This window comes from Carcharodon carcharias, chromosome 5, assembly GCF_017639515.1.
Source record: "Carcharodon carcharias isolate sCarCar2 chromosome 5, sCarCar2.pri, whole genome shotgun sequence".
Classification (NCBI taxonomy): Eukaryota; Metazoa; Chordata; class Chondrichthyes; order Lamniformes; family Lamnidae; genus Carcharodon; species Carcharodon carcharias.
In genome coordinates, this window is record NC_054471.1 from 66,902,587 (window position 1) to 66,926,328 (window position 23,742).

General features: G+C 42.4%; 1 protein-coding gene across 10 annotated transcripts in view; it reads right to left on the minus strand.

Annotated features, from left to right (window-relative positions):
* The window catches only part of rngtt (RNA guanylyltransferase and 5'-phosphatase), a 399,787-nt gene that overhangs the window by 353,692 nt on the left and 22,353 nt on the right, over window positions 1-23,742 (minus strand). For all 10 annotated transcript variants that reach the window (XR_005942954.1, XM_041187200.1, XM_041187205.1 and 7 more), the window contains 2 exons: window positions 18,332-18,441; window positions 6,659-6,762 (listed from right to left, as the gene is read on the minus strand). Coding sequence is in view for 9 of the 10 variants with exons in the window: in XM_041187200.1 (XP_041043134.1) it covers window positions 6,659-6,762; window positions 18,332-18,441 (214 nt within the window). In the remaining variant the exon portion in view is untranslated. Of the gene's footprint in view, window positions 1-6,658; window positions 6,763-18,331; window positions 18,442-23,742 lie in introns of those variants that run through there.

The window sequence follows — 23,742 nt, forward strand, 5'->3', positions numbered from 1 at the left end:
GATGATCAGCCATGATCATGATGAATGGCAGAGCAGGCTCGAAGGGCCAAACTCGCGCTCCTATTTTCTATGTTTCTATTAAGCTTTTGGAATTCCACTGTCGATAACCTTGCTGGATTACTTATTTAAATTTAAAAACCTATTTTGGACTGTTGTCTTAAAGGGGGTGTGTAATTGGGAGTCAGGTTAGTTAGGAATTTTGGGATTTGTAATAATATCAAGTAACTGTAACCTTGCATGCGTTTGAATTCTTTTCTTTTGTTAATAAATATTTTAATTTAATTTTTTAAATCTCTAAATTCTGTACATAAGCCTTCTCGTAATAAATACAAATTGCAAACCTGTTGTGATAGCATGGCCAAGTTTCTCTTATGGATTTGGTCTGCCTGGCACATCTCACCTGCCATATCATAACATCAGGAAGTTTAAATTTTCAGTGGGCTGATCCCCTGTTGCCTGGGACTCTACATGACTGCCCCCAACCAGACCAGACTAGCCCCCTGCAATCAACAAGGTACCACCGCACCGCACCCCCCCCACCCCACCCCCCGCCCCCTCCACCCCCCAAAAAGTCACCACCATCCCCTCCTCCCCTCCAGCCAGGCCCGACTACCCTTCCTGACTAGAACCCCCAGCAACTCGCCCCAGCCAGCAATGAGGCCAGACTACCTATTCACCCACCTCACTCACCAACCCATTCACTAACCCATACTACTGTCATCAACAGGGATCATGTCCTCTCCCTCTCCTTCCCCCAACTCTCCTACACTCGCTGGACTTAACCCTGGAGAGGCTGCGCCATTCCATTTCTGCTTCAGTTAGGGCTGAAAGATAGGGCTGAAAAAGATAGCAACATTAGGTGGGATAAAACTTTGTGGGCCTCAAGGTATAGGCAACTGTCACTATCTCCCTTAACAGCTCCCATTCTTGCAGAGAAGGGGAATATGAGCTGACTAGACTGAAATCAGGGTAACTACTGTAATTGCTTTTGCCCTACTTGCTGAGGACCACACAATCTCACTTTGATAAAATCTTCAATGGTTTTCAATGCAAGTTCTGCTAAATCATAAAATAATATAGAAATAAAGTAACAAATAGTCTAATATAGGAATAATAGTCTCCTCACTCAGGTTTTCATCCAATCTTTCAGAAAAAATATTTCAAATGTAACAGCTGATCCTCAGACTAGAGCCATTTTTGAGGCCTGTCACTGAAATCAGACATCTCTGTCTAACAGCCACCCCCAATTCATTGTTTCTGGGGGTGTACTCAAGATCAAGATCAAACCAGCTGAAATGTGACAGACTTTGAGCAGTTCCACTGAATGTAATTAGAAATTATGTGAAGCAGCCAGCAATTGTGAGGTCAGCCACTTAAGATAAATGCTTCACTCCCTAATTTAAATACCAGAAAAATAGTTGTTTTGTTTAAATACTCATCATAGAATGGTTACAGCACAGGAGGTCATTGGGCCTTTATGAGCCGGCAAGAGCAGTCTTTGCAAAAGCAACTCAGCTAATCACAAACCCCTGCCCTGTACCCACAGCCTTGCATTTTTTTCTCTTCAGGTTTCCTTTTGGAGAGCACGATCGAATCTGCTACCAGCACATTCTCAGGCAGTACATTCCGGATCCTAACCACTCCTTAACATTTTTCCTCATGTTGCCATTATTTATTTTACCAATCACCTTAAATTGGTGTCCTCTGGTTTTTGATCCTTCCATCAATGGAATCAATTTCTCCATTTCTACTCTGTCCAGACCACACATGATTTGAACACCTCTACCAAATCTCCTCTTAATGTCCTCTTCTCCAAGGAGAACAGCCCCAGCTTCTATCTACATAACTGGAGTTCCTCATCCCTGGAACCATTCTCATGAACCTCACCTGCACCCTGTCTAATCAAGTCTGGTGCTCAGAACTGGACACAATGCTTCAATTGAGGCCAGACCAGTGTGTTTTACAGGTTTACCATAAATGCTTTGCTTTTGTGCTCGATTCATAAAGCCCCAGATCCAGTATGCTCTATTAACTGCGCTCTCAAACTGCTCTGTCACCTTCAATGATTTGTGCATATGTCTTTATCCTTGATGTGTAGTACTTATTTAGTAGCTCAGTCATGCCCTCTGTCTCCAACCACAGATCCACTTTTTGGTCCCTAATCACCCCCACCCTCTTCTCACTCCCCTTGTATTAATTATATGCCTGTTGATCAATTTTTGGCCCCTCCTATTTCTCATCTACATGCTGCCCCTCAATAACATCGACTGAAGACACAGCATTGGTTTTCACACGTAATCTGATGACACCCAGCTCAACCTCATCAACAGCATCCGCAGTTTTTTTGTTTTTATCAATCAATATAATGTTCATGAACTCACTTCAGAAATTCTTCTCCCTCTCTGCCCTTTGCGCTATTATAATCTTATTCTATATGTTGTATACACCACTTGCTGTGTGTGGTAGAGTTGGTTGAAACACAATTGTTGAAAAAACAAACACCAACAGCCTATAGATCCTGGCAGGTATCGCTCCCCCTGGTATAAGAAGAATGATAGCCAGCAAAAAAGAGCGACTCCATCAAACATCAAATGAGAGGCACCCTCTACATGGTCATACACCTACACCCAGCCGCCTAAAGTCAAGGAAGAGCTTCATGAACAGTGTTGTTCCATTACAATCAACCCCATTGCCTTGTGGAAAGACCAGCTCACCAGTCTCGAACAACCCCCAGCGATGGAAATTCTACCGGATGAAAGCCTTCCCCCAGGAGTTAATTGCAACTGGGCAACTTGGAAGTGCCTTAACAGACTTAGGACTGTGCAGGTCGTTCAAAGGTGCCACTAAGCAAATGGGGATATATAACTGGCCCAACAACTTGTGAATGTGGAACTGAGCCACGGACTATGCAACATCTCCTGCAATGCCTATCGCTAGAGGAACCCTGCACTGTTGCAGATCTTGCCGAATTCAACAACAAGGCGCAAAAATTTGTCCAGTTCTGGCTGGGCCATGTATAGACTGTCCGTGGACACGATAAGAAGAAGAGTCTGTATGAGGATCATTAAAGTCATTACTGAAGTAAAACCTTCATAGCCTAGCATCCTCCATCCAGTTCCCGAATCTCCCTTGTTATCCACTTCCCTCCTCATTTCATTTCCAGTTCCGTCCTTCTTATTTAATCACCTCACCCACAACCAGAAACAATAGAAAATGTTTCTATTTGAAGCACATTCTAATTCAACATAACAGCACGAGTACCATCTAATCTTCAAATGGGCTGCCAGCTCCCAAACCTTTGACATCGCTGCCAAAGATACCCATTCAAATCCTCAGTCTGCCTTCTATTCTACTTAGAAACTGCCTGAATCAAAATCACAAAGGACATCTTCTTCAGCTTTCTCTCTGTTTGCCATCACTCCACACCTCTCCCTACTACTTATGTCAGGATGAATCAGACCATGAATGACCACACCATCTTGTCTGAGCCAAAGGTAAGCTGCAACTCAGGCATGAACTTTTCAGCTGTCTGCGTTCTGTCCTGCACATCCTCCTACAGTAGCTCTGTCTCCCATTGCATTAGAACCCACATCCTTGAATCCCCTGGCAATTCTGCATTCGACCACTTTTCAATAAGTTCATTTAGCTGCATGACCTTTGTTTCAACCTATTAAAGTCACAACTTACATTTATTTGGCAACTTTGACATAGTAAAACATTCTAAGATGTTTCACAGGGCGTTATCAAACAAAATATGACACCAAGCCACGTAAGGAGCCATTAGGGCAGATGACCAAGCTCGCTCAAAAGGTAGATTTTAAGGAGTATCTTATAGGCGACCAGAGAGGTGAAAAGGTTTAGGGAGGGAATTCCTGGTTTAGGTCTTGGCACTGAAGCACAGTCACTTATGGTGGAGCCATTAAAAACAGGATTGCTCTAGAGGCCAGAATTGGAGTAGAGTAGATATTGTGAAGGGTTGTGGGGCTGGAGAAGATTACAAAGTTGGATAGGGATGAGGCCATGGAACGACTTGAACATAAAAGGATGATAATTTTAAAATGGACTCATTCCTTTGAGGAGAGGGATGATAATGGCATATTTGAAGGCAGCTCAGGTACCAGGGGAAAGAACTGTTAAGAATATGAGCAAGCCTGGGAACCAGGAAAAAAAACAGAAAGATACACGTTCTTTTGGGTTCATCTGAGCAGTAGTTTAGTGGGAACATGGTCAAGGGCACAGGAGGTGGATCTCATGGTCAAGGTGAACTTGTAAAGGGCAAGAAAGGAGATAGAGAAACCAGAGAAAGATGCAAGAGAAACTAGAGAAAGATGCAAGTTTAGGGCAAGGGCAGGGGGGAATGCCTTGGAGGAAGTTTAGCCCAGTGGGATGGGGAAAGGAAGGAAGCAAGCAACAGAGGCAGCTGATTAGATGGTCTCAATCTTAGCAGCAAAGTCGTCAATGAGGTCCTCGCATTTGTTGTTGTAGGAAATGACGGTGAACGATGGTTTGCAGTAAGGAAAAGATGCTGTTGGGGGGGATGGGAGTTATCCTTGTATTTCAGATGATCTTAGAATACTGAGCAGTTTTGGCAGACAAGAACATTTATATTTTATATAGCGAATTGCTTAATATGGTGTATAGATAAACCAGTTGTCCACCATGTCCGTTTAAGTTTGCAACCATTGGACTTAGGGGCATGGAGAATGGAGCTGTACCAGCAAACGACCAGATGGAGAGAGAGTAATTGTTTTAATGGTGTCTAAGGATCAAATGTGGAGGTGAGGATGTGGCTGAGCAGATCAGTAGTTGCAGAAATGGTGTGCTTAATACCTATCTTTTCCACTAAGCTTTCAGCCAGCCCACCCAATTCTAGAAACATAGAAACTAGGAGCAAGAGTAGACCAGTCAACCCTTCGAGCCTCCGCCATTCAATACGATCATGGCTGATTCTCTATTCAATGCCATATTCCTGCTTTCTCTCCATACCCTTTGATGCTCCTAATATCCAAAACTTTATCAATTTCTTTCTTACATATACTCAGTGAACCGGCCTCCACAGCCTTCTGTGGTAGAGAATTCCACAGATTGACCACCCTCTGAGTAAAGAAATATTTCCTCATCTCAGTCCTAAATGGCCTGCCCAGTATCCTGAGACTGATTCTAGACTCCCCAACCAGGGGAAACATCCTCCCAGCATCCAGTCTGTCTAGCCCTGTTAGGATTTTATACATTTCAATCAGATTCCCTCTCATTCTTCTAAACTCTAGTGAACACAGGCCCAGTCAAACCAATCTCTCCTCATATGACAGTCCTGCCATCCTCTGTATCAGCCTAGTGAACCTTCACTGCACTCCTAGGGCAAGTATATCCTTTCTTAGGTATGGAGACCAAAACTGCTACAATGATTTGTCCCAACACTCCCCACCTTCAGTCCATGGGTATTTTTCTATGTTAAAAAGTGTGAGATAAATACAAGTAGCATATAGCATACAATATAGTGCAAAACCACTTTTAGCTTATGAAAATATGGCCTAAGGCACCAAAAGTATTCTTCTTGGCTAATGGTGCAGGACCACTGTGCATAAGCAACTGTTGGTAGACTTTTAAATCACTGAGCCAGAAAATTAGAAATAGTTATTTTCTTGTAACTGTCCAGATACTACTCAACTATTTTCGTTTCATTGATTTCTTTAGATTCACTTCTATTCTCGGTTCATTAAAAATGTGATTACTTTCGAATTATTTGACTTGATTTCCCCATTTTCTATTACTCAAAATGTCATATTGGCGCATTTCATCTTTTGACATTTAGTACAGGTTCCAGAGACTGTAACAGAAATGAAAAAAACAACACTGCAGACAATACTGATTATGTATCTACATTCCTGCAGCACCACCCATCAACAGGAGTAAGTACTGCAGCAATGTAACAGTTTGCAGCATCAGGCTACCAAGTAAACTCAGCCTGTAACTTTTTGGAATGATCTGTCAATGAAAACATTGGCAACTACTTGGAGAAACTTAGTTAAGCAGTCAAACCCCTGGTGTATTTATCATGTGAATCATTTGCAGTTGTCTTAATGTATCTGCAAAAACTAAAGATGGACAAAAATGGCAGATAATTCTAATTAACAGAAGCAAAGAGTGAAGGCCAGGTGTTCTTCCCCTGAGAGGATTGATAAAGAACGAATGACTATCATGCACTTCCTACTGACTGTTTTAAGATGGCCCTATCTTCCAGGTGCAGTAGGCTACAGCAACTGAAAAGACAAATGCAATGCCCATATTTACATATGGCTTCTGTGGAAGCTTACTCTTTGTCTGACACAAATATTTTAATTTCTTAAAGTTGAGAATTTATTAAAACAGAAATAAACAGACATCACAATAAAAGGCACCCTAGAAATACCAAAAATCAAATAAAAACCTCAATTTATAATGTAGCTAATTCATTAATCTTTTGCATGATGTTTCAAATTAAATAACCATTTGAAATTCTGCTGTTCCAATCAGAAATTTAGCTAAGTACCCAGAGGCTTGGCACATTTATCTTCTAATTCACTTGCTTTCAAAGACTAAAAATGCAACAAAAATTATAATTCAGATAACATAAGATTTTGCTTCTCTAATAAAAATAAAGCAGATAAAGTCTACTTACCCTTTGCACTGTAGTTTAACATACTTAATTCCTTCTTTCTCTATTTCAACCCTGTCATAAAACCTGCTTGTGTTTGTTAAATCAACTAAGAGTCCCATGTTCACCTGAAAGAAATACATAAAATGTAAAAAAAAAGTTTCATGCAAATTATGCACAACTAATTATAAACTTGGTTAAGCTTTTCATTAACTCAATGCAGAGTTTCTGCACCTTCTCACAGTCAAACTGTATCTGCATCCTGAAACATTTCTGAATCAAAATTGATTGAAGGGAAGTGCAGACCACTATCTTCTTATGAGAAAATTGCTGAAATACTTAAGCAGATGCAGAAAATACTTAAAAGCAGGAAAGATTTAGGGCTTTGCAGGAAGAGAACAGGGCACTCTAGAATTAGTTTTGGATTGCTCCAGAAAAGAACTGGCATAGAGATGATAAGACAAATGTACTATGAACTTCCATGGTTATACTGGTCCCCATGATATTGGAGCATCAGCTATTTGACACTTGTTTTACAGCCCATTTTCAAATTTCTGGCCAGTGTATATACAACTCATATAACTCAGGTGTGTTTCTTTTCTTTCCATTCTCTATCGTCATTGCTTGTATTTTATCTGTCGTCCACTTTTTGTCTCTTTTTCTTTTCCATTTTGGCACTATTTCCTTTGCAGCATGTTGTATATATGCTCTTTCACATTTATTTATTTGCTTTCTATTTCTTATTCTGAGACCTCTGTTCCGTCTCCTCAATCTTGGGACATTCATATTTATTTTTTACTTTATAAGAGTAAATGCCTCTCTGATTTCCTCTTCCTTCAACATGTCAAATATATCACAGTACCTTTACAGTACAGGAGGCCATTCAGCCCATCGAGTCTGCACTGACTCTCTGAAAGAGCATTCCACCTTAGCCCCACTCCCTTGCCTTATCCCCATAACCTTGCACAATGTGTCTTTTCAGGTAGCAATCCAATTCCCTTTTGAATACCTCCATTGAACCTGCCCGCACCACCCTTTCAGGAAGCTTGTTCCAGACTCTAACCACCCTCTGGGTGAAAATTTTTTTCCTCACATCACATTTACTCCATTTGTAACAGTCTAAATGGTTGCACATCTTTTCCTTTTTTGGTAGTTTGTTTCATCTTAATTTTTTCCATGAGGAGACGATGACCTGAATTTGTATCCACACTGGGACACACTTGAATGTTCTTTATACTGTTTCTAAAACATCGTTTCACCACCACATAATCTATTTGATTTCTGTAACCATAGCCTGGACTTCTCCAAGTAAACAGTCTTCTTTTTGGTTGCTTAAAGATTACGCTTGCTACCAACAAATTAGTTTCTTGACAAAACTAAGAGTTTCCCTCCTCTTTCATTTCTCGATCCAAGGCCATATTGACCGACACACATTCCTGATTTTCCTTCACTGACTTTAGCGTTTAAGTCACCCATTACAATTACCACATCAGTTGATTTGATGTGATCATAACAATTCAGGATGTCACCATAAAAAATGTCATATATCAAGTAAAATCTAGAAGCTTAAAACATGGATTGAGTATGAGCACCAAAAAGACAAAAACAATGGTAGTCAGAAGGAATACATTAGAAGAAACTAGAGTAAAGACTGAAGTGGATGGTGTGACACAGTAGATAAGTTTGCCGACTTCAGCCAAACGATAACACAAGATGGTGGTTGCGATGCCGAGTCAAGAGGAGGAAAAGGAATGCCTGAAGTAATTTTATGAGGATGATGGATGTGTTAACAATAAGAAAACTCAAGCTTGTAACAAGGCAAAAAACTCATAAGACACTTCATTCTATCCATTTTCCTGTCTGCTTCAGAAACCTGGACAATAAATAAAGATCTGTGGAAGAAAAGAGAGGCCTTTGAAATGTGGATGCTAAGACATATGCTTAAAATTCCATTTGCAGACCATAAGCTAAATGAAGAGGTGCTTGAAATTACAAGAGCAAAAATAACTCTTAAGAAGTGACATCCCGAAAAGAACTTCGGCCATTTAATCAGAGCTGAAAAGCTACAGCGATGTCTTCTAGAGGGTGAAGTGGAGGGCAGCAGACCTAAGCATAGTTGGTTGGCGGACGTCACAGAGCGGTTTCAGACAAGCTACAGTGGATTTGCGACGATGGTGCAAGATAGACAAGCATGACATACCATGACAGCAGATCTCCTGGTAGGAGTAGCTACAAGTGGGACAGGAGGATATAGCTCAGTTGGCCTCTAGGGGAAAACTCAAAATGTTCAGCATTTTAGCTACCCATAATCAAAAGCATAGCCATTTCCACTGGTGAATATTAATCCTACTGGAAAAATGTAGAATATTAATCTTACTGGCAAATGATGCCTACTACCTCCAGTGGTAAGTGTGTTCAACATGTACACAGGTAATAATCAGCGCTATGATTGCTGTGTAAAGTGTGTAGTCATTGACACCTTCACCTGAGCTTCAGTAAAACCATACAAGAAGTCCTCGCTTAATGTTGTCCCTCACAATATTGTTTCACTTTAACATCACTATCTAATTAGAACACTGCATTCACATTGCATTGCCACCCATTCATATTAACATTGTCATATGGCAGGACGTTCCCACATGACTCCCATGCCTGAGAGAGCTGGGTCTCCAGTGGGGTGGGAAACAGGCAATCTTGGAAAGGGGCTATGAGCTCAGACAGACAGTTCACAGTGTTGTTTTGCAAAGCATGCATTTTCTAAGAACCAATTAAGTATTAAGCTAAGGACTTCCTGTGCAATGTGTTAGCAGATTCAACATTTAAATTTAGAATTAGCATGCAAGATTACATCCCCAGAAAGAAAGAACTTGCATTTATGTAGCGTTCTTCATGACCAGCAGACCTCTCAAAAGTGCTTTACAGCCAAATGAAGTGCTTCTTTTTCCCACACAGTGTAGTCAGTATTGTATTGTAGGAAATGCAGCAACCAAATTGCACACAGCAAACTCCTACAATGTGATGATAATGGTCAGATATTCTACTTTTTTGTAATGTTCATTGGGGGATAAATACTGGTCAGAACATCAGGGATAACTCACCTGCTCTTTTTCAAATAGTACCACAGCATCTTTTACATGCACCTTAGAAGGCAAATGGGGCCGAGGTTTAATAACTCATGCAAACAAACTAAAGCCTCTGCACTGTCAGTGACAAAAGTGAACAGCTTCTGCAGCTGACACTGGATACCGAACACCACTTTGATCTAGGTGAGGGGTGGAGGGGGCTGGCTGTTGACAGCCCTATATTGACCTTGTCCTAAAGATCTGCAGTCCGAAACATCACCTCCATGACTTCTGAATAACAAATAACTGCAATCTTGTGTCTGACATTATTTCAATGCACTCTCTGATGCTATGAAATCCACACAGGTGAACAGGCCAAATTGTAAAGTATCTGCCGTCTTGTGTATCAGCATAAATTACTACTTAACCATCAGACTGATTACAGAATCACAGAATTGTTACAGTGTAGAATGAGGCCATTCAGCCTATTGTGTCTGCACTGGCTCTCTGAGCATTTTAACTTAGTGCCAATCTCCTGCCTTTTCCCCATAATCCTGCACATTGGACGATTATGTAAATAGAAATAATGCCCTTATGAATGCCTTAATTGAACCTGCCTCCACCACATTTCCAGACAGTTCATTCCAAACCCTATCTGCTCACTGTGTGAAAAAGTTTTATCTCACCTCACATTTGCTTCTTTTGAAAAACACTTGAAAAAAGTGCCCTCTGGTTCTCAAGCCGTTTACAAGCAGGAACAGTTTTTCCCTATCTACTCCAGGCCCCTCATGATTTTGAAAACTTCTATCAAATCTTCTCTCAGCCTTCTCTCCAAGGAAAACAGTCCCAACTTCTCCAATCTTTCCTCATAACTGAAGCGTCTCATCCCTGGAACCATTCTCGTAAACCTCTTCTGCACTCTCTCCAATGTGTTCACATCCTTCCTATAGTGTGGCGTCCAGACCTGTACACAATACTCCAGCTGAGGTCTAACCAGTATCTTATATAAGTTCATCATAACCTCCCTGCTCTTGTGCTCTATGCCCCTATTAATGAAGCCTAGAATACTTTATGCTTTAGAAACAGTTCTCTACCTGTCCTGCCACCTTTAATGACTTATGTACATATAGACCCAGGTCTCTCTGCTCCTGCACACCCTTTAGAATAGGATCCTTTATTTTATACTATCTCTCCATGTTCTTTGTACCTAAGTGTATTACCTCACACTTCTCCACATTGAACTTCATCTGCCACCTATCTGCCCACTCCACCAATGTGTCAATGTCCTTTTGAAGTTCTACACTGTCCTCCTCACAGTTTACAATTCTCCCAAGTTTTGTGTTGTCTGCAAACTTTGAAATTGTCCCCTGCACACGAAGATCTAGATCATTTAAATATATCAGAAAGAACAGAGGTCCCAGTATCGACCCCTGGGGAACTCCACTATAAACCTTCTTCCAGCCTAAAAAATAGCCATTAACCATTACTCTGTTTCCTATCCCTCAGCTAATTTTGTATCCACATTGCTACTGCCCCTTTTATTTTATGACCTATAATTTTCCTCACAAGTCTGTTGTGTGGCATTTTTGGTCCATATACACCACATCAACAGCCTTTCCCTCATCTCTGTTACCTCTTCAAAAACTCCAGTATCCTGAGACTGGTTCTAGACTCCCCAACCAGGGGAAACATCCTCCCTGCATCCAGTCTATCTAGCCCTGTTAGAATTTTATACATTTCAATCAGATTCCCTCTCATTCTTCTAAACTCCAGTGAACACAGGCCCAGTCAAACCAATCTCTCATCATACGACAGTCCTGCCATCCTCTTTATCAGCCTGGTGAACCTTCACTGCACTCCAGCAGTTTAGTTAGACGTTTTTTTTTCTTAACAAATCCATGCTTGCTCTTCCGAATCTATACAAATTTTTCCATGTGACTATTAATTCTATCCAGAATAATTATTTCCAGAAGTTTCCCCACTATCGAAGGTAAACTGACTAGTCTGTAATTGCAGGGCAGATCCCGACAACCTTTCTTAAACAAGGGCGCAATGTCTGCAATTCTCCAATCCTCTGGCACCTCCTCTGAATCCAGGGAACATTGAAAGATTATTGCCAGTGCCTCTGCAATTTCCACTCTCACTTCCTTCAATATTCTTGGATGCATCTCATCCGGTCCCAATGCCTTATCAACTTTAAGTACTGGCAGCTTATCCAATACCTCCTCCTTTTAAGCCCTTCTGGTGACTTGAGTTTCCTCCTCTGTCAACATGGCCTGGGCAGTACCTACCTTGCGGGTAAAGACAAGTGCAAAGTATTCATTTAACACTTCAACCATGCCTCTTGCCTCTATGTGTAACTTCCCTTTTTGGTCCCTAATCGGCCCTATTCCTCCTTTTACTACCCTTTTACTATTGATCTGCTTATAGAATACTTTCGGATTTCCTCTTATGCTAGCTGCCAGTCTTTTTTCATAATCCTCCTTTGCTTCCCATATTTCTTTTTCACATCCCTTCTGAACTCAGCTTGGTTCTCAATTGCATTTGCTACCCAAACCTGTCATAGGCAGATTTTTTCTTCTTTAATTTAATTTCCATCTCCTTTGTCATCCTGGGTTTGTTTGTCCTACCCTTCCCTTTTGAGAGATCATACCTTGACTGTGCCCAAACCATCTCCTCTTTGAAGTTAGCCCATTGTTCAGCTACTGTTTTTCCCCCCAAGCTTTGGTTCTAGTCTATCTGGCCCAGCTCCGTTCTTGCCCCATTGAAGTCCGCTCTTCGCCAGTTGATTATTCTTACTCTGGATTGACCAATGTCATTTTCCATCATCATCCTAAAGCTTAGGATACAATGATCACTGTACCCTAAAATGTTCCCCCACTGTCACTTGATCTACTTGGCCCACCTCATTCCCAAGAACCAGGTCTAGCAGTGCCTCCTCTCTTGTTGGACTGGACACATACTTCTGAAAGAAATTCTCCTAAACACAATCTAGGAACGTTTGTCCCTCACTGCCCCTTACACTACCATTATCCCAATCTATATACAGGCAATTAAACTACTACTCTATAATGCTTACACCTCTGTAATTTCCTTGAAGATTTGTTCTTCTATATCTTTCCCACTAGCAGGTGATCTGTATATTACACCAAACAACATAAATGCACCCTTCTTGTTCATTAGCTCTAGCCAAATTGATTCTGTCCTTGAATCTTCTGACACATCCTCTTTCTCCAGTACTGCAATATTCTCAACAAAAAACACCACCCCTCCTTCTTTTCCCCTTTCCTATCTTTTCTGAACACCTTGTAACCAAGAATATTTAACACCCAGATCTGCCCTTCCTTAAGCTAAGCCCCCGTTATCACCACAGTATCATATTCCACAAGGCAGTCTGTGCCTGTAACTCCCCAATTTTATTAACTATACTCTGTGCATTCACATACATGCTGTGTAACCCATATTAGGCTTCATTACTTGCTCCCTTACTCTAATTCCATCTATTAGCTTACTATTCTCTATTTTATGCTATCTGCCTCTCCCAGCATTCCATGCACCCTGGTATTACTTTCTGATACTCTCTCCTGGTTCCCACACCCCAGCTGAGTTAGTTTAAACCCTTGCCAACAGCACTAGCAAAACATCCTGCAAAGAACTCAGTCGCAGCTCTGCTCAGATGCAACCCGTCCAGCTTATACAGGTGTCATCTCCCCCAGTGCCAGTCCAGCGTACCAGGAGTCTAAAGCCCTACCTTCTGTACCATCTTTCCAGCCACACATTCATCTGTCTTATCTTCCTATTTCTGTACTTACTTGCATGTAGCATCCAGAGATTACCACATTTGAGGTCCTGCTTGCTAATTTTCTACCTAGCTCCCTAAATTCAGATTGCAGGACCACATCCCCCTTCCTACCCAAGTCATTGGTACCAATGTGGAGCACGACCTCTTGCTGGTCACCCTCCCCCAGAAAAATGTCCTGCAGCCGCTCTGTGACATCCTTGATCCTGGCACCAGGGAGGCACCATACCACCCTGGAGTCACGAATACAGCCGCAGAAACGCCTGTCTGTCCCCCTAACCAGAATCACAGAATCCAGGCAGTGCATTCCAGGCCATCATCACCCTCTGGGTAAAAAAGTTTTTCCTCACATTACCCCGAAACCTCCTGCCCCTCACCTTGAACTTATGCCCCCTCATGACTGACCCTTCAAATAAGGGGAACAGCTGCTCCCTATCCACCTTGATCATGCCCCTCACGAGAATCCGATATCATTATTGCTCTTCCTTTCCTCTTCCCCCCATCATGTACAGCCGGGACGCTCGTGATGCCACAAACTTGCCTCTGACTGCACTCCTCTGAGGAACCAGCACTGTCACCAGCTTCCAAAATGGAAAACTGATTTGTGAGAGGGACCCAGGGGACTCCTCCACTACCTGCCTATTTCTCTTGGACTGCCTGGTGGTCATCCATTCCCTCTCTGTCTCCAGGCCCTTAAGCTGCAGTGTGACCACCACTCTAACCATGCTATCCACGTAGCTCTCAGCCTCGCGGATGCGCCACAGTGACTCCAGCTGCCTCTCGAGCTCTGAAACCTGGAGCTCAAGTTTCTGTAGCTGGCAGCACTTCTTGCACGTGATCATCTAGGACACCGGTAGCGTCCATGGCTTCGCCATGTCTTAACTCTACTTCCCTTATGTTAACTTTAACCTATTTTGGATTATTTATATTACTTTACCAAATTGGCCCTAAATATCCCTTACTCCTGGCGCTTCTCAGTTAAGTCCAAGTATAACAACTTGTTTAAAAATATTACACTTCTCTAATTTACTCACCAGGTCCTATTTACCAAGACCACCGCTCTTCTTTCCGAAGAAGATAGAAAAGGAAAGGAGCACCTCCCTCTGTCACCAAACTCCAATTGAAGCACTCTGCTGCAGCCAAACACAGCACTCCAGGGCAGACAAAGGCAGCTCTATAAGATTGCCTACTTTTATGCTCTCTGAACCGAGCTTTTGAAAACCTGCTTAAGCCAGTTATCTAATTAACGTCAACTCTTTTCTTCTCTGCCGATGCTGCCAGGCCTGCTGAGTTTTTCCAGGTAATTCTGTTTTTGTTTTGGATTTCCAGCATCTGCAGTTTTTTATTTTTATCTAATTAACCAGTTGCAGCTACAAGCTGGGCCTATATGAACCCTGTTTTAAGGCTGGACTAAAACTTACCTTCTTGCAGCCCTAATAGCAAGTTTTAGTTAATTGCTAAATTAAAGAAAGGCCAGACTTTAGATAGATGTAAACTCCCTCAGTCACCAAACTCCAACTGAAGCACTCTACTGCAGCCAAACACACCACTTCAGTGCAGACCAGATCTCACTTCCACCTACCAAGTTTTAAGACTTTGGTTTTGCAGTCAACACCAGACCAGAGAAATTACTCAAAGATGAATTCATTCATTTTAAAGTTTAAAAACAGGAAACAGCTAAAATTGAATTCCTGGCCTATATTAGCAATGCCAATCTCCACTCCCCCCAGAAACCCTCTCCCCGTCCCCTCTGGCACCCCTCACCCTCTTCCCTCTCCCCACTCCTTTCCCATTCCATCTTTCCTATCCCTGCCCTTCCCTCTTTTCCCCCCCACTTCCCTCTCCCTCCTCACCCATCTCATCTTCCCTCTTCCTCGCCTCACCTCCCCTTCCTCCTCCCCACTTTCTCCTTCACCCCATCACTGAGTTCTTGTATTACTGCTGGTTATGTGGACAATGTGTGTGTTACCAGTACTACTATTAGTGATCAGTGCAATTTTGCTTCCTATTAGTTACTGACGGAACCAAAGTTCCTCCTACCTCTGCTTCCCTCTCTGCAAATCTGCCCACTGCCCCACATCTTTGATTTTCCATCTTCCTCTGCTCATGGGCCCCCTTCTAGTTTCTGGAACTTTTCACACAACAGCCACTGGTGCAAAAACCGCAATCAACCACACGGGCACAATCTTCAAAAGATAAATAAATTAACATCTGCAGTCAATGTATGGTCAGATGTCCAAGAATACCTCCAGATTAAGTTGCCATCCTGAGCATATATGGCTCAACTATTCACTCTGGCTTAACCAGCTGAGCCATCAGGAGCATTGTCTAGTATTACAAGAACAACCTGGTATTAAAATTGTATCCAGCAACACCCCAAGGAACTCATTAGGTAGCTGAATCAAGTACAGCAGTAAATCCCAGCCTCAAATTCAAATCTGTATTAAGTTAGCTGATTTTAGACGCTATGGCAGTATGTCGCCAATTGTTCTTCAGATAAGAGGGCAAAATTTGCTGTGGTTTCCTCTCCTGATCACTATTCAATACCCTTGTTGCAAAGAGAGAATAAACGAAAAAAGAAAGAACTTGCAATTTAATCACACCTTCTATAATCTCAGGATGTCCTAAAAAGTTTCACATTTAATTAAATTAATATCACCACCATCAACACCCCTTTGTCCTTTTGTCTATGACATCCTTGGCAATCTCTTCTTGGCCTCCACCTATCACTGACTCCCTATCGAGCTCTACCTGTCCCATCCACCCCCCTCTACCAGCTTATATTTACCCTCATAATTTTGTACACCTCAATCAGGTCGCCCTTCAGTCTTCTCTGCTCCAACAAAAACAACCCAAGTCTATCCAACCTCTCTTCATAACTTAAATGTTTCATCCCAGGCAACATCCTGGTGAATCTCCTCTGCACCCTCTCCAGTGCAATCACATCCTTCCTATAATGTGGTGGCAGAACTGCACACAGTACTCCAGCTGTGGTCTCACCAAGGTTCTCTACAACTCCAACATGACCTCCCTACTTTTGTAATCTATGCCTCGATTGATAAAGACATGTGTCCCACATGCCTTTTTCACCACCCCACCAACATGCCCCTCCACCTTCAGAGATCTATGGACACACACACCAAGGTCGCTTTGTTCTTCAGAGCTTCCTAGTGTCATGCCGTTCATTGAATGCTTCCTTGTCAAATTAATCCTTCCAAAGTGTATCATCTCTCACTTTTCAGGGTTAAATTCCACCTGCCACTTATCTGCCCATTTGACCATCCTGTCTATAACTTCCTGTAGCCCAAGACACTCAACCTCACTGTTAACCACCAGGCCAATCTGTGTGTCATCCACAAACTTACTAATCCTACTCCCCACATAGTCATCTATGTCGTTTATATAAATGACAAATAATAGGGGACCCAGCACAGATCTCTGTGGTATGCCACTGGACACTGGCTTCCAGTCACTAAAGCAGCCTTCGGTCATCACCCTCTGACTCCAACAACTAAGCCAATTTTGAATCCACCTTATCAAATTACCCTGTATCCATGTGCATTTGCCTTCTTTATAAGTCTCCCATGTGGGACCTTGTCAAAGGCTGTGCTGAAATCCATATAAATTACATCAACTGCACTACCCTCATCTACACACCTGGTCATCTCCTCAAAAAAATTCAATCAAATTTGTTAAGCATGACCTCCCTCTGACAAAGCCATGCTGACTATCCCTGATCAAACCTTGCCTCTCCAAGGGGAGATAGATTTTCTCCTTCAGAACTTTCTCCAATAGTTTCTCTACCACTGACGTGAGACTCACTGGTCTGTAGTTCCCTGGCTTATCTCTACAACCTTTCTTAAATAGTGGAACCACATTAGCTGTTCTCCAAGCCTCTGGCACCTTCCCCCGTGGCCAGAGGGGAATTAAAAATTTAGGTCAGAGCCCCTGCGACCTCCTCCCTTGCCTCCATCAGCAGTCTGGGACACAAATCATCCCGACCTGGAGATTTGTTCACTTTTAAGCCTGCCTCCAATACCTTGTCACTCCCTAAAATGTACTGCAGGAACTCACCAAGCCTCCTTAGGTAGCATCTTCCAAACCCATGACAACTACCATCTAGAAGGACAAGAGCAGCAGAAAGATGAACACCACTGCCTGGGAGTTCCCCTCCAATCCACTCACCATCCAAATATATCGCCGTTCCTTCACTGTCGCTGGATCAAAATCCTGGAACTCCCTCCCTAACAGCACTGTGGGTGTAATTACATGGGCAATAAATGCTGGCGTAGCCAGCAACACCCACATCCCAGGGATGAATAAAAAAAGTTATCTAATGCCGTTTGTGGGGACTGCTGCCACATTTGTCTATGTTACAACAGTGACCATACAGCCAATGAGTAGTTTTAATTAAAACTACTTGGGATCACCTGATAACATAGGAAAAAATTCCGTTTATAGTTTCTATACAGAAAACCCTCCAGTTTAGGTCTAATAAATCCCAGTTTTCTACATAGTATCTGTATAAAGACCAATAGTTCTATCACTATGCTTTCAAAATTAGCTACCAAGTTAATTTTCCCAATCTGCAGGACCTGCCAGCATTCATCAATTCCCTCAAGACTATCAGCACCTTAACAAATCTCATATTTAGTCTCTTACTTAGTAGGACTCTGACCAGCAGTCTCTCTGTTATTGTTATGAGTCAGTTATTTTTTTGTTAAATGAAAATATAGTGCCCATTCAATATTTGAATTAAAATATGGGCCTATCTCACTAGTATAACCTGTAGCATTCTGTAGCAACATATTCAATTTATACATTTTAGTTACTTACCTTCAAGCTCTTTAGATAGTTTGAAAGCATACTAGGATGGAATCGATTCTCCTCAGGAACTTGATCATCATACCTTGCTCCTAACATGGTCTTCAGTGGCAAAAATTTTCCTATAAAATATTGAAGTAAAACAAACTAAGTTAATGAAGCAGAAAAATAGAATTTATACAGTCCACACTTCTGTTTCAGTATTTCTTAATATCCGATTTGATCATGAGGGTAAAGGAGGGAGGACAGGTGATTTCTGTTAGCTATTTCTCTTCCTCCCTTCTTTGTAGACTGCAGTTCAACCAAAACTTCACTGCCAGTATCCTACACCAAATTTTACACGCCCATCACCTCTATCCTCAATGATCTCCACTGGTACCCAATCCACCCCCAACACATCTCAAATTAGAACAATTCAGGTATACAATCCTCTCAAACTCCAAAATATCTTGCAGCCTGACAACTCCTGACCACCCCCCCACCAATATCAGCCACCTAGCCCCATGTTCTGGAACTCTGCCTAAGCTCCTCCACCTTCTACTCTTCAACCAAGCTTGTGGTCATCCCTCCACCTACACTGAAGACATGATATAAATGAAAGTTGTTGCTGCTATATTGCAATACTACAATGTCTGCTTTCAGCCACAATTTATGCCAGGTTATTAAATGTACAATCATGAAGAAGGTTGAATAAAACAATTGTCATTAATGTGTGCCATTATGGTAAAAGTCCTGGGATGTTGCAAATCCCATTCAACCACAAGTGATTCTGCAATATATAAATCACATTTAACCCATTTACATTCAGGGGCGGTTTCACAAGAAGCTAATGGGTCAAGGCATGTGTGCATAAGAGGGGTGGGAGGGGGTGTGAGGCAAAAGATGTACAGGGCAGAGGATGACCAAAAAAATAATTAAGAGAGAGAAATAAACTTTGAGGGTAAACTAGCAAGTAATATAAAATGGACAGTAAGAGCTTCTTTAAATATATAAAAGGAAGAGAGGCCAAAGTCAATATGGACCCCTTAGAGAATGAGGTTGGGGAAATAATAATGGGGAACCAGGAAATGGAGGAATTGTTGAATAAATACTTTGCTTCAGTCTTCACAGTAGAAGACACTAACAGCATGCCAAAAATATTAAATAATCATGGGGCAAAAGGAAGGGATGAAATAAATCCAATAACTATCACAAGAGAAAAAGTACTAGGGAAACTAATGGGACTAATGGCCGATAAGTCACTTGGACCTGATGGGTTGCATCCTAGGATATTAAAGAAAATAGCTGCAGACATAGCGGATGGTAGTAATCTTCCAAGAATCCTTGGATTCTGGGAAAGACCCAGAGGGTTGGAAAACTGCCAATGTAACACCTTTATTCAAAAAGGAAGGGAGACAAAAAACAGTTAACTATAGGCCAGTTAGCTTAACACCTGTCAATGGGAAAATGTTGGAGTCTATTATAAAGGATGTAATAGTGGAGCATTAGAAATGCATAATATAATCAAGTAGAGTCAGCATGGCTTCATGAAGGGGAAAGCATGCCTGACAAATTTATCAGAATTCTTTGAGGAAGTAACAAGTAGATAGATAAAGGGGAACCAGTATATGTAATACATTTGGATTTCCAAAAGGTTTTCGATAAGGTGCCACACATGAAGCTGCTTAATAAGATAAGAGCCCATGGTGTTGGGGGTAGTATATTAGCATGGACAGAGGACTGGCTAATAGAAGAGTGTTGGGATACGGGGGGCATTTTCAGGACGGCAACCTGTAACTAGTGGAGTGCCACAGGGATCAGTGCTGGGGCCACAATTATTTACAATATATATTAATTATTTGGTTGAAGGAATTGAATGTCCTATCGCCAAGTTTGCAGATGACACAAAAATAGGTGGGAAGGCAAATGGTGAGGATGACACAGAGTCTACAGACAGGTTGAGTGGGCAAAAACTTGGCAGGAATATAATGTGGGCAACTGAGAGATTATGCACTTTGGCAGGAAGAATTGAGGAGCTGAATATCATTTAAATGGAGAAAGACAGAAGAAAACTGCAGCAAAGAGGGATTTGGGGGTCTTTCTGCATGAATCCTAAAAAATCCAGCATGCAAGTTCAGCAGGTAATTGTTAAGGCAAATGGGATGTTGGCCTTTATTTCAAAGGGAATGGAGTATAAAAACAGGGAAGTCTTGCTAAAACTATACAAGGCACTAGTTAAACCACACTTAGAATACCATGAACAGTTTTGGTCCCCTTGTCTATGGAAAGATATGGAGGCAATCCAGGGAAGGTTTGCTAGGCTGGTCCCGGGATTTTCTTATGAGAGGTTGAGTAGAATGGGCCTGTACTCATTGGAGTTTATAAAAATGAGAGGCGACCTTGTTGAAACATAAGATTCTTCAGGGGCTTGACAGGATAGACGCTGAGAGGTTGTTTCCCCTTGAGAGACTAGGACCAGAGGCATAATCTTGAAGGGGGCTCCCATTTAAAACAGAGATGAGGAGGAAATTCTTCCCTCAGGGGGTAGTCTATGTGTGGAATTCTTTACCACTGAGGGTTGTAGAGGCTGGGTCGTTAAGTATATTCAAGGCTGAGATAGACAGATTTTTAATCAGTAAGGGAATCAAGAGGTATGGGGAAAAGGCAGGAATGTGGAGTTGAGGATTATCAAAACAGCCATGATCTCATTGAATGGCAGAGCAGACTCGATGGGCCGAATGGCCATGTCTGCTCCTATGTCTTATGGCTGGGTCTTGGATTTCTTTTTTTAAAAATGAAGGTTGAATTCCAACAGCAGATACAGCCTCTGAGGGAATCAGATAAATAGAGAGGTTAGGAGACAGAGGGACAGAAGGAAGCAGCTGGGGGCGGGGGGGGCCTTTAGCCTCTCAGCAGTCACTCTTGGTGGGTGCAACTGGCAATCCAGGAGAATGGTTAGAAGGTTATGGATGCAAGGGGACTGAATTGCTGAGAGCTAACACCTCCTACCAATATAGCCTGAGCCATTGATGGCTGCTTTCACCACCACATTAGCTACCGCTCCCAATCAAAAGGAAAGAAAAAAAAAACAGAAGAGGAGGGAGAAGCAAAAAGAGTTACAGGAAGAAGAGAGAGGTAGATAGTTAAAGAGACGAGAATTAATAATTAGAAGCCATCAGAGTGGCAGTTAAGAGTTACCAAATCCTCCAATTTACCATGTTTTAACACAAGATTTGTCAAATAATATGTTACAACACAAAATTGTAATTGGATGAATTGAATTAGCTGAAGACTGACATCTTTGATACTAGGGAACTCTGGCTGAAGATCACTATAAATACTTCAGTCTTGTTATTTGCACTGATGTGTTAGGCTTCACTATCATTCAGGGTCAGGATGCTCGTGGATCATCCTCTTCCCAGTGATCGGGTAATCGCCCATCATCATTTCACAACCCGATGTGGTAAGACTATAGGGCTTTGATCCAATACATTCGCTGTGGGATCAGTTAGCTCTGTCTATTGTGTGCTGCTTTCATTGTTTTGCATGCTCATAATCACAAAAATTTAGTATACAGATACAGCAAATGACTGGGAAGGCAAATGGAATGCTGTTGCTCGTTGCAACGGGAATGGAGTGTAAAAGTAGGGAGGTTTTGCTAAAGTTCAATGAAGAGTTGCAAGACGGCATGGCAGGGGCAGCACCAGGCATACCGAAAAATGAGGTGTCAACCTGGTGAAGCTGCAACACAAGACTACTTGCATGCTAAATAGTGGAAGCAGCATACAACAGACAAAGCTAAGTGATCCCACAACTAATAGATCAGATCTAAGCTCTGCAGTCATGCCACATCCAGTCATGAAAGATGGTGGACAATTAAACAACTAACTGGAAGAGGAAGCTCCACAAATATCCTCATCCTCACTGATGGGGGAGCCCAGCACATCAATGCAAACGATAAGGCTGAAGCATTTGCAACCATCTTTAACCAGAAGTGCTAAGTGGATAATCCATCTCGGCCTCCTCCTGAGGTCCCCAGCATCACAGGTGCCTGTCTTCAGCCAATTCGATTCACTCTACATGATATCAAGAAACAGCTGAAGGCACTGTGCTCCAGAAATACCTGCACCCCTAGCCAAGCTGCTCCGGTACAGCTACAACACTGGCATCTACCCAGCAATGTGGAAAATTGCCCATGTACATCCTGTACAAAAAATGCAAGACAAATCCAACCCAGCCAATTGCCACCACATCAGTCCACTTTCAATCATCAGCTAATTGATGAAGAGTGTCATCAAGTGCTATCAAACAACATTTACTCAGCAATAACCTGCTCACTGACGCTAAACTTGGGTTCTGGGAAGGTCACTCAGCTCCTGACTTCACGACAGCCTTGGTCCAAACATGAACAAGAGCGCTGAATTCAAGGGTGGGGTGGAGGTAGGAGGCGGCGGTGGTGGGGGTAAAAAAAAGATCAAAAATGGGATAAAATGTGGGGGGATAAAACAATGAATTAATTAATTAATTAAAATAAAAATGAAAAGAAGTGGATAAAAAATAAAACAATATTGAAAAAATGGGCATAGCTAGAGGAGAGAGTTCAAGGTCTGAAGTTGTTGAACTCAGTGTTAAGTCCGGAAGGCTACAAAGTGCCTAATCGGAAGGTGAGGTGCTGTTCCTCCAGTTTGCAATGGGCTTCACTGAAACATTGCAGCAGGCCAAGGACAGACATGTGGGCATGACAGCAGGATGGTGTGTTAAATTGGCAAGCAACAGGAAGGTCTGGGTCATGCTTGTGGACAGACCGAAGGTGTTCGCAAAGCGGTCACCCAGTCTGCCTTTGGTCTCCACAGTGTAGAGGAGACTGCATTGGGAGCAGCAAATGCACCTCCTTCAATTTGGTCCACTGCAAGTGAAGCGCTGCTTTACCTGAAAGGAGCATTTGGTCCCTTGGATGGTGAGGAGGGACGTCATATCAACAATTTCCAGTTCCCTGGCCCTCTTCACCATGGACGTCCAATCCCTCTACACCTCCATCCCCCACCAGGATGGTCTGAGAGCTCTTTGCTCTTGAACAGAGGCCCGAACAATCCCCATCCATCACCACTCTCCTCCATCTGACTGAACTTGTTCTCTCACTGAACAATTTCTCCTTAAACTTCTCTCACTTCCTCCAAATAAAAGGTGTGGCTATGGGTACCCACATGGGCCCCTGTTATACCTGTCTCTTTATGGGGTGTGTGGAACATTCTTTGTTCCAGTCCTGCTCAGGCCCCCCTCCCACAACTCTTTTCGTTACATCGATGACTGTATCGGTGCCGCTTTATGCTCTCGTCTGGACCTGGAAAAATTAATCAATTTTGCTTCCAATTTCCACCCCTCTATCACTTTCACATGGTCCATCTCCGACACTTCCCTCCCCTTCCTTGACCTCTCTGTCTCCC